Raw genomic sequence first — 17,146 nt, 5'->3', positions numbered from 1 at the left:
ATTATATTAGATTTGTTGTTACAAAATAAAAAATATATAAAAAACACACTTGTTACATATGTCAAAATTATTTACAACTTTATATTGCAACAATAAGTTTGCAGTTGATTGGGGATATCATCTAATCACATTGGATGAAAGATAACATACATTAGAAGAAGCCTATCAGTGTTTTAAATAGGAAATAACTGGAAGACACTTGTATTTCCTATGTCTCACCAATTCTAGCAAGTGGCCTCTTGGCCACACAAAAGATGCCCGAATCATGTTTGTGACACTAAAGATGTAGTGATCAACCTCAGTGTGAAAGTTATTCCTTTGAAATGCAACTTATATATATGCTTCATGGTGTCCACATATATATGATATTGCTTTTATTTCCAAGGTCAAAATAACTAATCACGTTTTATTAGCATTATATATATAAAACAATCACGTGTTACCAATGACTTTATGGATATTGGTTATATATATTCGGTGTAAGATTTAATTGTTAGTTTTGTTAAACGTTGTGATGAATTGCATATAAAAGGAAGGTGTGTAAAAAGGCATACCCATTCAAGTTAATTGTATCAAGAGTTATGCATTTGTAAGTGTTTAGGACATTAAGCTAGTCGTTTGTTTTGTTTATACGTTTCACTTAACATAACATACTAGATTTCGACTATGCTCAAAATGAAGGTAAATATGAAAGTATGACTTTTGGATATCTTTATGATGAAATTATAATATGTAAAAAACAATGGAAATAAAAAAAACAACGATGTTAAAATATGAAAGTATATTTACTGGTTTAGATTATACACTGCAATTTATTTATATTTTACCTCTACAGCAAAGCCATCAAACCTTCGTGGGAGCCTTGACTCTTTACTTAGACTTCCTATTAGAGCATCCATTATAAAAACCTTTTTTTTTTTTTTTTTTTTTATAACTAAAAGGCTCTAAAAATAAAAAGCCTAATAAATAAGCTTTTTAAAAGTAAAACATTTTTAAGGATAATTAACAAGTTCTTTCATTCCTTTGAGCTTTTTCAACGATATAGTGGATCTATAGTTTTTTAACCAGTCACAAATACACGGATATTCAAACAAAACATAAACAATTAAATTGAAAAAACTTCCCTATCATGGGGATTTTCATTTTAAGTTTTTTAGTGAAAAAGCTTCACAAAAAACTCTCATATATAATACAAAGGTGATCTCCAAGTACTAACTCATTTGTAACAACAATACAATCATCAAGTGAATTTTTCACTGGAAATTTTGTTTTATCATAAGATGCTTCCGATGCTCTTGTCTCATAAATAAGTAACTCCATTCTCATCAATTTATAGAGACGTATGACTTTTTATCATTCGATGACACCAATATCAACATCAAAATATTTAGACAATCATCTAATCCAACAACTATTTTTTTGAAATTTTTTACTTCATTTTGAACAAAAAAATATCTTTATAAAACTTAACATTGCTTGAGAAAAAAATAGAGTTATTTTTAAGGGTCAAAACTTTATAAGCGTTATTTACATTTAAAACCCCAATTAAAACATATTTTCATATCATTGTATGTGCAAATGATCTTAATATTTTTTATTAAACTGCGTTTTAGCAATATTAAAAGGAGATTATACAGTCAAAAACTTATTCTTTAGACTTTAATAGCTAAACCCAAACGACTCTAGTGTAGTCAGTAGTAACAACAGTAAGAAAGGATATGGATCCATAATAAGTAGTCACCAAGGATCTCATACATCTAAATAAACAAGGAACATTCTTATTACCTAATTTTGGAATTTTCTTTAAAAATCTTAAAACTATATTAGAGAGGTGAACCCTCGACCTCAAAGAATGAGGACACCACTTGATACTGTTAGACTAGAAGCTATATGGTAAGATTAGTTACACATTTATTTAATAAGATGGAATTCAAATAATATATCCCATATAATTATTATCACTCCTCACAATCAGATTTTACTACAAATTCTGAAAATATACTTCATTTTTTTTTTTTGCTAAACATTTATTGTCCGTAACTTATTTGTAAACTAAAATAAGATGGATTCCGAAATTAGGAACTATTAATACACCTTATAAAGTGAGATAACATGACAATTACAAATTTTTAATTTTTATAATTTGTGCAAAAGTTTCAATTGGGCTATCGACCCTTAAACAAAGACTAGAACCTCAACTATATTTGAAAGAGCTTTATCAGAAATTGTCATGTGTTGGTTCGCTGAACAACCCTCTTATCAAAGATTCTAAAATGATGAAAGTTGAGATTAACCATATTAACATAAAAACAACTCTTACTTGTGAGTTTAGCGGATGCATCTTCTAGTCTATATTTTTCATTTATTAAATTCAGAAAGTTTGCAATTTGATCATTTGAGAATGCAAACTTGGTAAATAAATCAGATTGAGATGCATCAAGAACTTCAAGTACAAAGTTGTTCAGTACACTAAGGCCTAATTTATCATAGAATTTTATAAAATAAAACAAAATTCAAATTCAGCACAACAAGTGTTAACAAAAAAACTCATTAACATATTAGAGTACCTCACAAACCCTAATTTCAAAGGAGCTTCAAAATTTTTAGAATGATTTGGAAGAAGGATGAATCATCATAGATCTAACGATTTAAAACGTTTTCGATCACAACCTCATGAGAACAATTAGATTCTAGCTAACACGGGGTTAAGAATTTATAATCTGTAACTAAGCCGTCTATATGATACCATGTGAGTTTTCTAAACCTCTTTTGATTCAAACACAGATTACATTTAACTAAGAAGAAATGAGTTTATAACTCTTGAGTTACTTTTACAGCATACACATTTATAAAGTATAGATGAAGAACAATAGTTAACTAATTAAGAACAACAAGAGGTAACTTCACAACAATCATCTAATCAAAAATCCAAAAACAAAAACCTTAATGCTTAGTGTTAACATTCCGTTTATCTATATCGTTATAAATACGTTTTCTTCCTTTATATCATTATAAAGTACATTTTATATTACTTAATAATCCGTATAAATTCGACTATATCATTGAAATTGTCTAATTTTTATCTATATGGTGAAATATTTTTGTCACAATCGGATATATATATATCAAACTAAGACATAATGTTGGTCTCAGAATTTGTTTTTATATATATCGCTATTAATTATTATTATTTTTATTTATATTGTTATAGAATTACTTTTTTAATACATTGTACTCCTGGAATTGTTAATTTTGAACGTTGAAACCCTAGTTATTTACAATTTTACATGGGCCGGGCTAAACAGTTGCTGGTCGTCTTTTCCAGCCCATAACAAGATATTTTCATGTTCACATGTTTCCAGCTAAAGCGAAAGGAAAAGCGTGTTTCCATTATGTTTCCGTTATATTGAAGCGTCTGTTAGTTCAAAAAGTTAGGACAAACCTTTAACTTATCACACAGAGCGCCACGTGTCCACGCAAATCGGATCTAAAAATGATCCGACAAGATCCAAAATCCGCCCCAAAACAACTCTCAGCCCGTATATTGATTTCCCTTCCTCCTTCCTACGTGTCATTCGACGTGTCTGATTACATGGCACCTTCGTGGCCCTTGATACATCCACGTAATCACAACGAATATAATATCTTCCTCCACAAAATCTCGATGAACCAGTAGATACGAAACCCCCTTTACTCTTTCTGATAACCTAACAAACCCTATATATAAATCTCCATTCCGGCTGATTTCTTTAACTTCAAACTTGTGTCATCGATAAATCAAACCAAAATATTATCAGATTTGCTGTAACGTTTTGGTGTTCAACGCAAAATTTGACCGAATTTTGAGGATTTGAGCTTTGAGTCAAAGCCCTGTCCTCTGTTTCTCCTGTAACCACGGTAATGTTATTATTCTTAACACCCCGATCCCGAGTTCACTTAACGAAAGAAAGGAAAAGAAGTGGGTGGAAATGAGAAGAAAATAAAAGAAATTGGTGGAAGTGGAAGGAAGTGAAAGGAAATGGGAGGATCACTTTCCCTCCTAACTTTCCTTCCGATTTGGAAGGATTTGGAAAGAAAGAACAAAATGATTCATTTTACAAAAGAAAATTATGTTTTCCTTTCCTTTCTCTTCTTTTCTCTAGTTAAACTCGGGAACGATGAGTAAGTGACAGTCAAACTGAAATGTTGTGGAAGCATAATATGATTCATTTGGTTTGTTTTTTACTTAATTTTTCGTTAATTGTTGAGTAAATTGGTCCAGGGAAGATCTGAGAAGTTTTCTATTTTTCTGTAGATTGAAATTTGTATGTAGCTACTTTTAATTCTGGTTGTTTTAGACGTTCATGATGGATTTTGTATGAATCTGAGTCTAGTGGCTTGTTGTAAAAAAGGGAAATTATAGAAATATGTATGAACCTAATTACAGCTTGTTGTTTGATCTAAACTGTTTCCTTTTAACTACCGTGAATCATTTTACCTTGATCGGTTCATATTTTCTGATTCTCTCATCCGATTTATACAGAGGATTATTTGAAGATATCTTTCAAAACGTTCATCACTTGGAGACAACGTTATGTGCCACTTTTCAAACAAGAAGCAATTTGTGTTAATTTCTCAAACCAACGCCTTGTTCACCGACAGTCTGTTTGAATTCTGTTGATGAGGAGTATTACAGTGAACACCAATGTTCCGGCAACTAAAGGGTTGGCGGAGCTCAACCACCACCACCGGGACGAGCTCAAGCAAGTCAGAAATGGAGCGGGGTTTGATGGTCAAGGTCTCTCTGAAGAAGACGAGTCAAGGATTAACGAAGATGTGAATAGTGGTCGCCAGAACCAGAAAAACCTGGTTCACGTTCATCCCCCCCACGATGCTCTCCATAGACAACATCAACAACATCAAGGCTCCATGGTTGAATGGGAGAGGTTTCTTCCTCTTAGATCTCTCAAAGTTCTTCTGGTTGAAAACGATGATTCAACTCGTCATGTTGTCAGTGCTCTCCTCCGTAATTGCAGCTATGAAGGTTTTTTACTTTTCATATGTCAATAAATGCTTCTGGTACGTATACGTATATGCCTATTGCCTAGTATTGTTTACTCTCGATACTCTGATGATTGATGGTGTAAGTAAACTGAGGCTATGAAGGTTTATAACTGATTCTTTTTATTAATTTATTGACGAAATTTAATTACTTTGTTGCAGTTACGGCTGTAGCAAATGGTGTAGAAGCATGGAAAGTTTTGATTGATCAAAACAAACAAATCGATATTGTTTTAACGGAGGTTTTAATGCCATATTTATCGGGTATTGGTCTTTTATCCAAGATCATGAACCATGTGACTCGCAAGAATGTCCCAGTGATAAGTGAGTATATATCTTTGTTCTTCTCTCGTGTATTCTTACAACTTATTAAGTTTTAACAAATTAAATCCTTATTATGTGGTTAGATTTGTACTTAATGAGTTTTACGTGCAGTGATGTCATCCGATGACTCAATGGGTATAGTCTTTAATTGTTTATCCAAAGGTGCTGTTGACTTTTTAGTCAAGCCTATTCGAAAGAATGAGCTAAAAAACCTCTGGCAGCATGTGTGGAGGAAATGTCACAGTGTGAGTTAATTTAGTGTTATATGTTATGGTTTCATGTATGATCTATCTTCATGACTAAAAATGGAAACAAGTTTTGGACTTCGGCTTCAGGTGTGTTCTGATTTCGTATGTTACTTATTGTGGGGTGGAGTGTACTGGATTTGAGCTAGCTACTACGTACTTAACTTCTCCAATATGCTCATCTGTCCATGTCAAAAATTATATTTTTATCAAAATTCACCATTAATCGATCTAAAAATCTTTCTGTTCTTTTGCTTAAATTTCTCATTATTTCATCAGTCTAGCGGTAGTGGGAGTGAGAGTGGTATTCGGACTCGTAAATCTTCTGCAAAATCAATAACCAACAACAAACACTCAGATGATAATGATGATGAGGATGATAGTCATACTAGTGATGATGACGTAAGCATGGATCTAACTGCCAAGGGTGGCAGCGATAATGGAAGTGGAACTCAGGTAAATTTTCACTTCCTTGCATGAAAAAACATTCAATTTTTTTAAAATGATTTTACTTATCACTTAATTTACATTCATCTTATTTAGAGTTCATGGTCAAAGAGGGCTGTAGAAGTTAATAGCTCCCAAGCGCAATCCGTGTGGGACAAACTACAAGATCCACGTGTCAGAAAAGAACATGTCACCCAGGAAGATAAATTAGGTTCTTAATTTTAGCAAATTTCATCTTCATTGTCTTTTTCGTCATCCTGTTCATATAATAATATTATTGCCATAAATGTTTGATCTTCTTATAGAAACTGTTGAAATGGGGAAAGACTTGGAAATCGGAGTCCCTAACAGTTCAAGTTTCGAGGTTGAAGATGCAAAGAAAAAGTCAATGAACAAGTTTTCCGGGTCAAATTTGAAAAAAGTGAGCGATGATTTGGATATTAGTATGAAAATTGGTTGCGAAAATGGTCCCACCAAGACGACGATGACGAATGTTCAAAATGAAGCTTCACCAAAAGCAACCCAACTGCTCAAGAACATTAATATTGAAAATAATAATACTAATATTAATATTAATAATAATAATAAATCTGTTTATTATTCAAAAGAATCGCCTACCCTGGAGCTGAGTTTAAAGAGGCCAAGAGACGTGGAAGATGCCGATGCCGATGACCGGAATGTGTTACGCCATTCCGGTGTTTCAGCTTTCTCAAGGTACAACACCAACACTGTATCGAACGTTAATCAAGCGCAAACTGGAATCGTAGGCAGCTGTTCGCCATTAGGTATCAGCTCAGAAGCAATAAACGCCGATAACATAAATTCCAACTCAAACGGAAACCGTAATCAGCCGTCGAATGGGAGCGACGATATGGGGTCCACCACCAATACCGCTTTCCCAACAAAACCGGATGACAAACCGGTTCCAAACGCAAACGGTTCAACCATCCAAGCGGTTCACCTAACTTCCACCACCAACCTTCAACCTCTCGAGCCCTGTACTGACGATGATAACGCAAAGGCCGAGCAGCAGGTTCAAGTCCGTCACCACCACCACCACTACCACCACCACCACCACCACGTCCATAAACTTCAGCAACAGAAAATGGTGGATCCCGACATGGTTTCGAATATTTTGACGGCGTCGGCTGAAGGAAACGCGGCTAATTTTGGTAGTGCCTCTGGAAGCAATAATAATGATAATAATAATAATAATAATAAGAGTAGTGGAGAAATGGAAAAGGGCGGGGGTTGGCAGCAAGGAAAAACCGCTGCTCCGGTTGTTGATAATGGAGTCGCCGGAAAATGTAACGGCGGTGATGGAAGCGGAAGTGGAAGTGGTAGTGGACGAGGGAGCGGGGTGGATCAAGACCGGTTAGCTGCCCTGAATAAATTCCGTCAGAAGAGGAAAGAAAGATGCTTCGAGAAAAAGGTAATTGTAATTTGTTTTCTTTTAGTGACACGTGTCATCCATTTTCATTTGAATTTAAAATTATTGAACACATTCTTCATCAGGTGAGATACCAAAGCAGAAAGAGGTTGGCAGAACAGAGGCCACGTGTCCGTGGACAATTTGTTCGACATGGTGCTAACGGCGTTAACAATGAGGATGCTGATTCGTAACGGTTGTCAAGTCGGTGTTTGTTGTTTTTCTATATGAAATAATAAGTAGATGAAAAGGTTAACTGTTGTTGTTGGAGGGGGTAGATATGAAGTTATGAACAGTACATTTGAAGATGGGATACATGGGACACAATGAAGAATTAGAAGGATGAAATTTGACTGAGTCTTCGACGAGGATATATTATAGTCCCATGTTTCTCTAGGAGGAAGCATTTTTTTTTTTAATAAATCCGAGGGTTCTTGATTATGTTTGATCTTGAACTCATGGCCAAATAATGTTTGGTTATTGTTGTCGCTTTGATGTTCTTGAACTATTGTCCAAGATTATCTTTTTATTTGAGCAAGGTTTTTTATCATCTCACTAAAAGCTTTTTAGATTTCATTTTTAACGTCTTCAATTATGTAGTTAGGAGCGGTTTGATAGCCTTTGGATAATTCAGGGGCACCGAATGAATGTATTTGAATAAAAACATATTGTTTGGTAAAATATTGTTGCATGATAACAATTACCATTTTAATCTTCTGAATTAAGTTTAGGTCTTTATTGCTTAAACTCAAACTCAAACAATAGCTAATCAAAAAACAATTTCACCATCCTACATGTAAAATTGTTATTCGTCCATTTATAACAAGTTAATCACCCTCTTCGATTTCTAGCAACAATTTATATAAATTCCATTTACTTTAAAAATGAATGGAAAAGCAAAAATAATCGACATAAGCTACATAGTTTGCTTTGACAGAGGAAGGAGCTCCATGATCAACAACATGAATTTGTCTGCCTTCTCTTTCTAATTACATCTTCACCGCATTAAACCCTAAACCCCTCACACGAACAACATGAGTTTGGTAAAAGGTTATATATATATATATATATATATATATATATATATATATATATATATATATATATATATATATATATATATATATATATATATATATATATTCAGTGGAACATCATCAACAACTACCCGAAATTCAAATTTCACACAAACACATACCCGCACATATATAGACATAGAAATCAACACACATACCTATTGTTGATGAAGACATGAATCGCAATTGCAGATGAAGACACAAATTCATACAAACACATACAGACGCAATCGATGTGGAGCGTCAATGGTGAAACTTCATTTAGAATGATGGGGTAGCTTAGCTACCATGAGAGGAGGTCACAACGCATGCGATATCAGATAAGGGCGGAGGCGGAGGTGTGTGCGAGATCAATATGAAGGTGTATGAGAAGGAAGAAGGTGGTTGTTGCTTAATTAGAGAAAAGAGTAAACACAATCTATTTTTTTTCTTTCAACACCTCCCCTAAGTCTGATTGAATCAGAGTCTTGTTGACCCATTCAGGGGTGGAAAAGTAATGAACCAAACGCTTTTAAATCTGACTGATTTAAAAGCAGCCTTCTAATGGAATCATTAAGAGGCTTACCAAAGAGCCCCTTAGTAAAGGGACGTGGTAAGATCACTATTGTTTGTCACACGGATTTAATATGCTTATGATTTGATTTTAGAAGGAGATGCATACTTTGTTTAAATCTCAAACACGATGCAATTTTTTGTGGCGTGCATTGTGAGTTGAAATCTTTGAAAGAGAGTATGGATTTATATGGTGGGAAAAGTTGCATGGTTGCAAGGAGTGCAGAAAAATGACAAGATAGTGAATGGTAACCACGTGTGAAAGTAATTCAAATTGGATGGTCTTTCGAGCTCAATTTAGTTCCCTTTGTGAAAAAAGTAACATATGATGATTCTGAAGAGAATCATTTAAAAAAAAAAGGAAGAAAATATTCTATCCAATACGGACTATGAAACAAAATTCTTGAACATAAAAAGATATTCGAATGCAAGTGGATGTGGGTGAAACGATAAAGATAAACCAGTTGCCTCACGACCTGGCTACACCTTTCTTTCTTCTTTTTATTGGACGGTATTAAATATTTAAATGTTCATAGATTATGGTCGAGCTTTCTATAGAATTTATTTATTTAATTATACTTTTATATAGAATATACTAAAGATTGTGCTAGGAGTTAGACATGCGTACATCTAGAATGGAAGTGAATTTATTGATTATCAGATAAAGCAATTAAGGTAGTGATGAAATCATGAGCTCTTTTTATCTTCTCCTTTCATTCTTTAAGACAATCGCATTACGTGCTTTTCGGATCATCCAAAGCAAAGTATAAGGTAATGTTTGTTTTTTAAGAGATAAAATGTCCACAATTTGCCGACCATATTAGGGCCCGTTTGTTTACTTCTTAATTGAAAAATTAAGAGGTAACCTCTTAAAAATTCAGATTTGGTATTTTTGGTAACCTCTTATTTTCTACCTCTGAATTTATTAAATGACTCTTAAAGGCGCGTCTGAAAAAAAAAAAAAAAGACACAGATATCCTAGCCCTAGTTGTCTCGCTTTTTCTATTCTTCTCAACACCTCGCCTCCTCCGACCTCTCTCATCGACGCACAGCAGCGATATCACCTCCAGCTGCGTGTTCCCTCCCCGCCATAACAGTCGACGGCGTCTTCTTCTTCGGCGACAGCTCCGACGCAGCGCCACAGCACTCCGACTCCACCTCAACAGCAGCGATTTCTGCAGCTCCACCTCCGACAGCAACGATTTCTGCAGGTAAACCCCTCCATTACTTTCTTCTAAAATCGATGTTGAAATCATTACAAGTTCTCATCAGTTTTCTTCTCAAACAACTTATGAAATCAGTTTTTATAGAGAGCTTATTGTGAAATCGGGAATTAAGTTGTTGCTGAAATTAAATGCTATTTTTTTTTTTCCTGAAATCAAACTTGGTGGAATCTGAAATCAAATTCTTGATATGGTGAAATCTAGAATATAATGTTATAATGTTATGAAAATCTGAAATCAAACTCTTGATATGGTGAAATCTGGAATATGATGTTATAATGTTATGAAAGATGATGCTGTGCAAAATTTTGCTATGAAATCTGGTTCTATGAAATCTTATATTAAATGAAATATGTTGTCAAATGTTGATGAATTGTGCTCTTTTTTGTTGAAATTGTTGCTAAATTATGCATTTTTTTGTTGAATTTGTTGCTGAAAATATGCCTTTGTGTTGCTTAAATTGTGGCTGAAAATATGCAATTGCAATGCTTAAATTGTTGCTAAAACATGCATTTGTTTGTTGAATTGATCAAAGAAATGGAAGAAAAGAAGGATATAATTAGTTGGAAGGTTGAAGGTGTAGAGAAAACGTTTCTAGAAACTTGTTTACATGATGTTACAATCAATGGACGGGAAGGGAGTAGTTTGAAAGCACTATCTTGGAAGCGTTATTTATGACGTTCGAGGAGAACAATGGTCAAGCACAAGAGGGAGAGAATGATGGCCAAAACGTACACGATATGGAATGGGGTTCACAAGGCAATGAATACATGGATAATTTGTGCGACCAGATTGTGAATCAATTGGGGTCAAATTAAATTTGTAGGATTTTATTTGGATTTTAATATGATTTTGTGGATTTAAAAATATTTATGTTTGATTTGGGTTTGTGTTTAATTTTGATTTATGCTAAATTTGGATTTTATATGGTGTTTATATATATTTTTTATACTTATTTAAGAAATTTATTAGGTTATTTTCTAAACAAACACTTGAATTCAATAAAAAAAATAAAACAGGAGGGTAAAATGGTCATTTTAATAATTCAGCACAGCAATTCAGAAGTCCCAACCAAACAGCATGTTAAACATTCAGCTCTTAAAATTCCAGACCCTCTTAGAAATTCAGATCTCTTAAAAATTCAGATCTTAAAAATTCAGATGCTGCCAAACAGCCTCTTAGTTTGTTAAAATAAACTGAAATATAATTCATACAACCACAACAAATAAATATTAAAATAATTTATTCCATATAATTCAAAACTACACATTAGGTTGCTTGTATCGAGTAAACTCATCGTTCAAACTTTTTTTCCTTATAAAATTATGAAGCGCGAAACATATAATGGTAATATTCCTTTGTGTAACTTATATTAATAAACTACACCATGCAATTTTCAATAATCACTCATTTTACACAAAACTAACCTTCAAAAATTAATAAAAATTGCTACAGTTTTTACAACCACAAAACAAACCAAAGCTGATACAAAAAACCAACTCTAAATAAAAACTAAATTCTCCTTTTCTCTAATGCAAAAAATCATTGGGAGATATAATATATAGCTATTTAAACAACAAAAAAAAATTATGTAAACATAGTGAGAAGATTAATAGTGCACCTTCTTCAAGATCGACTTCCTGGATAGAAATAATCAACACTGTTTTCCTTAACCCTGTAATGAAAATTACGGATCTTGCCCTTCATCCTCCCTAATCCCTCACAACCTCCCTTGTTCAATACTGTCAACTGCACAATGCCAACACAATTTCTTTTTGGCTTAACCCATTAAGTCAAAAAAAAAACAGACATATGTAGCTCTACATATTAAGTAAATAAACAGACTTTATTATGTATACAACACTTTACCTGGCCATGAATATCTGCTGCCAAACCAGTAACCAAAGGCTCTGCCTTTAGAGTGATGTCAGCAAGGTACTCCATTTGTATAGGAAGGGTAAATTCGTCTCCATTTGAATATATGTCCTCATGAATAACTGTGATTATTGTACAACCCTATGGAAACAAAAACAAATTATTTATTATTATTAAACAATTCAGATTCAAAAAAGAACACTAGAAGGAAGAAATGTTGAGATGGTGTCTTACAAACTGTGTTGTTAATGTATGGCAGTAATGCATAAAATTTAGAACATCTTTTGTAGAACCATTTGCAGCCACTTCTAGAAGGGATATGTCATCGATTATAATTGTAATGTTTTTGTTTATTGAATTGGCTTCCACAGCTTTATGAATATTTCCATACAAAGCAATTAATCCACCTTCAACCCCCTCATCATCTGCTCATTCAAATGATAAATAAAGTTAAGAAAAAGGTTACACATAAAAGTAAATTACGAAATTTTTTAACAGATTAGCATACAAAAAAGGGAATTTTAAGTAATATTCTGACCTGGACACTCCAGCATAAGCATGTCAAAGAATATCAATCTTTTATTCTCCCTTTGCACAGCTAAGTTGCAACCCTGTTAAAATATTTAATGATTTGCAGATTAAGATCTTTCATAACTTCTAACAGATAACAGATACACAATAAAGCACTGCAAAATTGTTTCAGAAGGATGTAGTCAAATTGATCGTTTGATATACATAATACAATTCTCTAGGTGATAGCAAAACTATACTCTCTTTTCTTAAATTGAAGAAGCTGTTAACTTTGGGTATCAAAACTACTACTGTTTGTTTTTTCACATCCAAATATGATAAAGCTACAAAATCTAACAAGTAACAACAAAGTTATGTTTGTAAGATCTATCATATATTTCACTGCTGTATCCAATTTTTCATTCGAAATTTTCAATTCATATCCCCATTTCCATTTGACCAGAAAGGTTCAAAATTGATTCAGCATATGGGGAAGAGGGGAGTGATAACTCGAACGACACGTATAGAAAGCCAAAGATCAAACTTGTGGTGATTCAAACGTAAATGCATTAGCACCACCCATTAATCACGACAAATGATTGATTGCATTTTGACGTTTTATCTATCTGTCGAAAGTAGAAACTACAGAACAAAATAGTCACACACCAGGACACCACTTTTTAATAAAGAGATAGATATAGCGAGAGAGGGGATGTACCATCTTACGAAGGATACGGTCGTAGTGAGAAAAAGGTTGAGCGAATGCTACAATAATGACGACACTGTCGGAGGATGAATGCTTAGGAGAGAGAAACCGTTTTATTAGGTGGTGTAGCACGAACGCGCCGCTAGTTTCGACGCAATCCTCCACTAGAACCACGCGTCCGACCCGTCGCTGCCGGCTATTCGATTCTCCGTCGTCGAAACCTAGAGCTTCGTCCAGCAAACTCACCGGCCGATTCATTTTTTTCCGATCAGACTTACGGTGACGGGGTTTAATTAGGGTTTGTAAAAGATGACCGGAATCCAATAGGGAAATAGTGATTATAGCTCGATATTAAATGCACGTGCTTTTCATGTGATCTTTCAAATATTTCTAGTTTGCCCCCTCAATTATGAAAAAAAAGGACTTAACGTAGGGATGAACTTTTTAACCGAAAAAACAAACTTGTTATGTGGTTTATACTTTGCTTTTCATAAGCTATTAGAGTTCTCGGTCTAGGACCGAAAACACCATGTTTTGGTGTTGTTTGGGCCAAAATTACATGTGATTTTGGTTAGAGTCTATATTGTTTTGTTTGGGTTTGGGGCTTAGGCTTTGTTATTAGGTCTAGGTATAAATAATGTTATTTTAGCCTAGATAGGAGTGAGGGACGTTCTAGGGGGTTGCCATAAGCCAAGAACGAGATCTAGAGAGAAACATAGAGAAAACCGTGTGTAATCGGAATTTTATGTACCGGAATATTAATCAATATATCGTGTGCATTGAAGATTCATCATCATCATCATCATCATCTTCTTCTTCTTCTTCTTCTTCTTCTTCTATATTCTATCTTGCATCATCCACTTAATTGGGATTTCGCACCATCAAGTGGATCTGATTGATACATCAAAGCGAATTAGGGAGTTACAAGTGGTATCAGAGCTTGGATCGGTATCAATCGGGTCATTGCAAACGGTTTTTCTTAGAGTTTCTTGGTGTTTTTGATTTATATTTTATGAATTTTTGGCCATTGTTCTTCATGTTCTTCATATTTTTGGAGTTTTGATCGAGTTTGGCATTAAAATATGAAAATCCCGTGTTTTTGGCAAGTTTTGGGCATTTTAGGTCAATATTTGTGAGATCTAGGCGGCAACCCTGGCATTCGGTCAAACCCTAGGAGGTTCTCGGCGGCCAGCAGCAAATTTCGGAGCTCAGCAGCGTTTGAGGTCGGATTCGCAGGATTTTGGTCAGCAGCGAACATTTCCGGTCAGCAGCGAGGGTTCTCGGTCCGAAGCTGCAGAGGTTTTCGGTGCGACGATCTAGGACTCACAAATTTCGGTCCGCTGTTCTCGCTTCGCTGTTTTAGGTCTGCAGGTTCACGGTCTTCGCTTCTCGGTCTCGCGATTTCGGTCTTTAGCAGGGTTCTCGGTGCGAGACTTCTCGGCCAACATTAGAAGCCTCGCAAATTTCGGCTACAATTTCGGATTTTCAAGATTTTGGCTATTTTGACTTTCAAATTTGATTTTTGATTTTCTAATTTGTTTTTTTGACTTTCAAATTTGACTTTTGACTTTCAAGTTTGACCTTTGACTTTCAATTTTGACTTTTAAGTTTGACTTTTACATTTGACTTTCAAGTTTGACTTTTCAAGTTTGACTTATCAAGTTTGACCTTCAAGCTTGACTTTCAAGGTTTCAGATCAAAGGCATTTTTCTTGGTTTCACAATCAATTTTATTTTTGGTGAAAAAAAATTAATAATGAGTTCATCAATCACAAAAGAGGTCAATGAAACCTCCTGTTCTCAAGCCTGTAGTGATACAATTAAACTTTTTTGTGATCAAATTGATATATTACGTAGAGACAATGCGGACCTTAGGTATGAAGGATACACTCTCAGGAAGGGCCAAAAACCTTTAAAAAATCAATTAGAGGCCAAAAACCAATGACTTTAGAAAACTTCAAGAAGAATACAACACAAAGTGTGTACGTTATGATTATGCTCAACAAAAAGTTGTCGAATTAACTGCCGAACTTGATGCATTAAAAGCTAAATATAAAGATGCTGAATTTAAATTTAAGAAATTTGACGTGTCAAGTGAGATAGTTGTGTCCATGATTGAAAAACAATTAAAATTTAAAGATAATCAGAATAAGGGTCTAGGGTATCACAGTGTTCCACCACCCTTCAATGACAACTATATCCCGCCCCTTGAAACCAATGAGGTAGAGATACCTGCTCAGTATGGCCAGCCCCCTGTACCAGCTTTAGTTAAGACTGAACAATCTGGCCCAACTAAGAATATTGAGGTGAATGATACTAATGTTTCTACCTCATGTGCAGAGCAGGTCCTAGTGCAAGATGGGCATGAGCAGAACACAAATAATTCTTGTTTTGCTGATAATGATTCAAAAGCCCGTGTTGAGGCGAACGATTATAATGCTTCTACTTCATGTGCAGATAAAGAAGCAGTGCATAATGGGACCGAGCAAAACAAAATCAATTCTAGTTCTGCTGAAACGGTTTCCCAACCACAAAAATCTTTCAAGCAGTCTAACAAATGTTTTTGTGCTTGTGCTTGTGCTTGTGCTTGTGGAAGTTCTTCGAAACGAACTTCTGTTGGACAAGGACCAAGTCACAATCTGATTTATATGAAAAGACAGACTTGCTTTAATTGTGGGATTCCCGATCACATTGCCAGAAATTGCCCACATCGTATATATGTTCCTTACTATGCACAAGGTTGGCCGAACGTGCCAAGAGGGAGATCTTACAAAAGAAACCATTCGAGGTCACGTTCACACAATGGTGACTGGAATGCTAAGAAGGGCAGGAATCAAACTCCCAAGGAGAAGAAGGGAGCGTCTGACAAGAAGCCAAATTCAAGAGATGGTTCTGTTAGACAAAGATCAGTTAGTTCGAAGTCATCTCGGCGATCAGTTTCAAGTTCTAAAGCAAGTGCTGAGGCATCCATCCGATCAAACAATAAATGGGTTAAACCCGACTACAGATTAGGCCTGGCAATTGGGTTGGGGGGTCACGGGTTGGCGTGTTGGCGGGTCAGAAAACATAAACTCAACCCAACCCATATAATATACGGGTTGACGGACTGGCGGGTTGGAAACCTCAACCCAACCCAACCCATATAACCCGTTTAAGTATATGGGTTCACGGGTTCACAAGTTAATGGGTCAAACCCAACCCATATAACTCGTTTAATAAATAAACAACACATTTTAAAAAATGAAGTTTTTTCAACACAAATTCATAAAATGATTAAAGTAATTAACATAAAAAAAGGGTTTTAACATAAATTCATAAAGTCAATAACATCCAAATAAAAATGAATAAATGAAAACATTCATAGAAAGCGGATGTGTTATTCGTTCGTGACTCATGAAAATAACGACATGTATGTTTTCTTTTTTTGATTAACGAACTGCAAATGCAGATTAGTCACATACGAATACGGAAGGAATACAATGATACAGAATATTATGAATACGGATGGAAATCAAATTTCATTAATAATTAAATATACCATTTTTTTTAAATGTAATATATATATATATATATATATATATATATATATATATATATATATATATGTTGGCGGGTTGACCCGCGAACCCAAACAGATAACCCAACCCAACCCATGAAATAAATGGGTTGGTGAGTTGGCGGGTCAAAAATCTCAACCCAAACCCGTCTATTTTCGGGTTG

The 17,146-nt window shown here is 34.6% G+C and overlaps 2 protein-coding genes and 1 long non-coding RNA gene across 3 annotated transcripts; 2 read left to right on the top strand and 1 right to left on the bottom strand.

Annotated features, from left to right (window-relative positions):
• The first annotated feature begins 3,663 nt into the window (after positions 1 to 3,663).
• On the top strand, positions 3,664 to 8,035 carry LOC145129913 (two-component response regulator-like APRR7). The gene is made up of 8 exons (XM_079064745.1): positions 3,664 to 3,897; positions 4,523 to 5,023; positions 5,203 to 5,364; positions 5,476 to 5,609; positions 5,889 to 6,065; positions 6,153 to 6,267; positions 6,362 to 7,488; positions 7,572 to 8,035. Exons 2-8 carry the CDS (start codon positions 4,660 to 4,662, stop codon positions 7,677 to 7,679), a joined length of 2,187 nt encoding a protein of 728 aa, XP_078920871.1. The 5' UTR covers positions 3,664 to 3,897; positions 4,523 to 4,659; the 3' UTR covers positions 7,680 to 8,035.
• Positions 8,036 to 9,728: 1,693 nt separating this feature from the next.
• Positions 9,729 to 11,263, top strand: LOC145129216 (uncharacterized). The gene is made up of 2 exons (XR_013717372.1): positions 9,729 to 10,324; positions 10,872 to 11,263. It is a non-coding gene; the product is annotated as an uncharacterized LOC145129216 (long non-coding RNA).
• A 496-nt stretch (positions 11,264 to 11,759) lies between these two features.
• On the bottom strand, positions 11,760 to 13,759 carry ELP6 (elongator protein 6). The gene is made up of 5 exons (XM_079064746.1): positions 13,440 to 13,759; positions 12,750 to 12,822; positions 12,446 to 12,636; positions 12,206 to 12,352; positions 11,760 to 12,085 (listed from the first exon to the last, which is right to left on the bottom strand). Exons 1-5 carry the CDS (start codon positions 13,683 to 13,685, stop codon positions 11,963 to 11,965), a joined length of 780 nt encoding a protein of 259 aa, XP_078920872.1. The 5' UTR covers positions 13,686 to 13,759; the 3' UTR covers positions 11,760 to 11,962.
• Positions 13,760 to 17,146: the final 3,387 nt, after the last annotated feature.

The sequence above is a fragment of the Lactuca virosa genome, chromosome 8 (assembly GCF_052849685.1).
Source record: "Lactuca virosa cultivar CGN04683 chromosome 8, Lactuca_virosa_CGN04683_v6, whole genome shotgun sequence".
NCBI lineage: Eukaryota > Viridiplantae > Streptophyta > Magnoliopsida > Asterales > Asteraceae > Lactuca > Lactuca virosa.
Note: the sequence above shows the minus strand (reverse complement) of the source record. Positions and strands in the feature narration are given on the sequence as shown.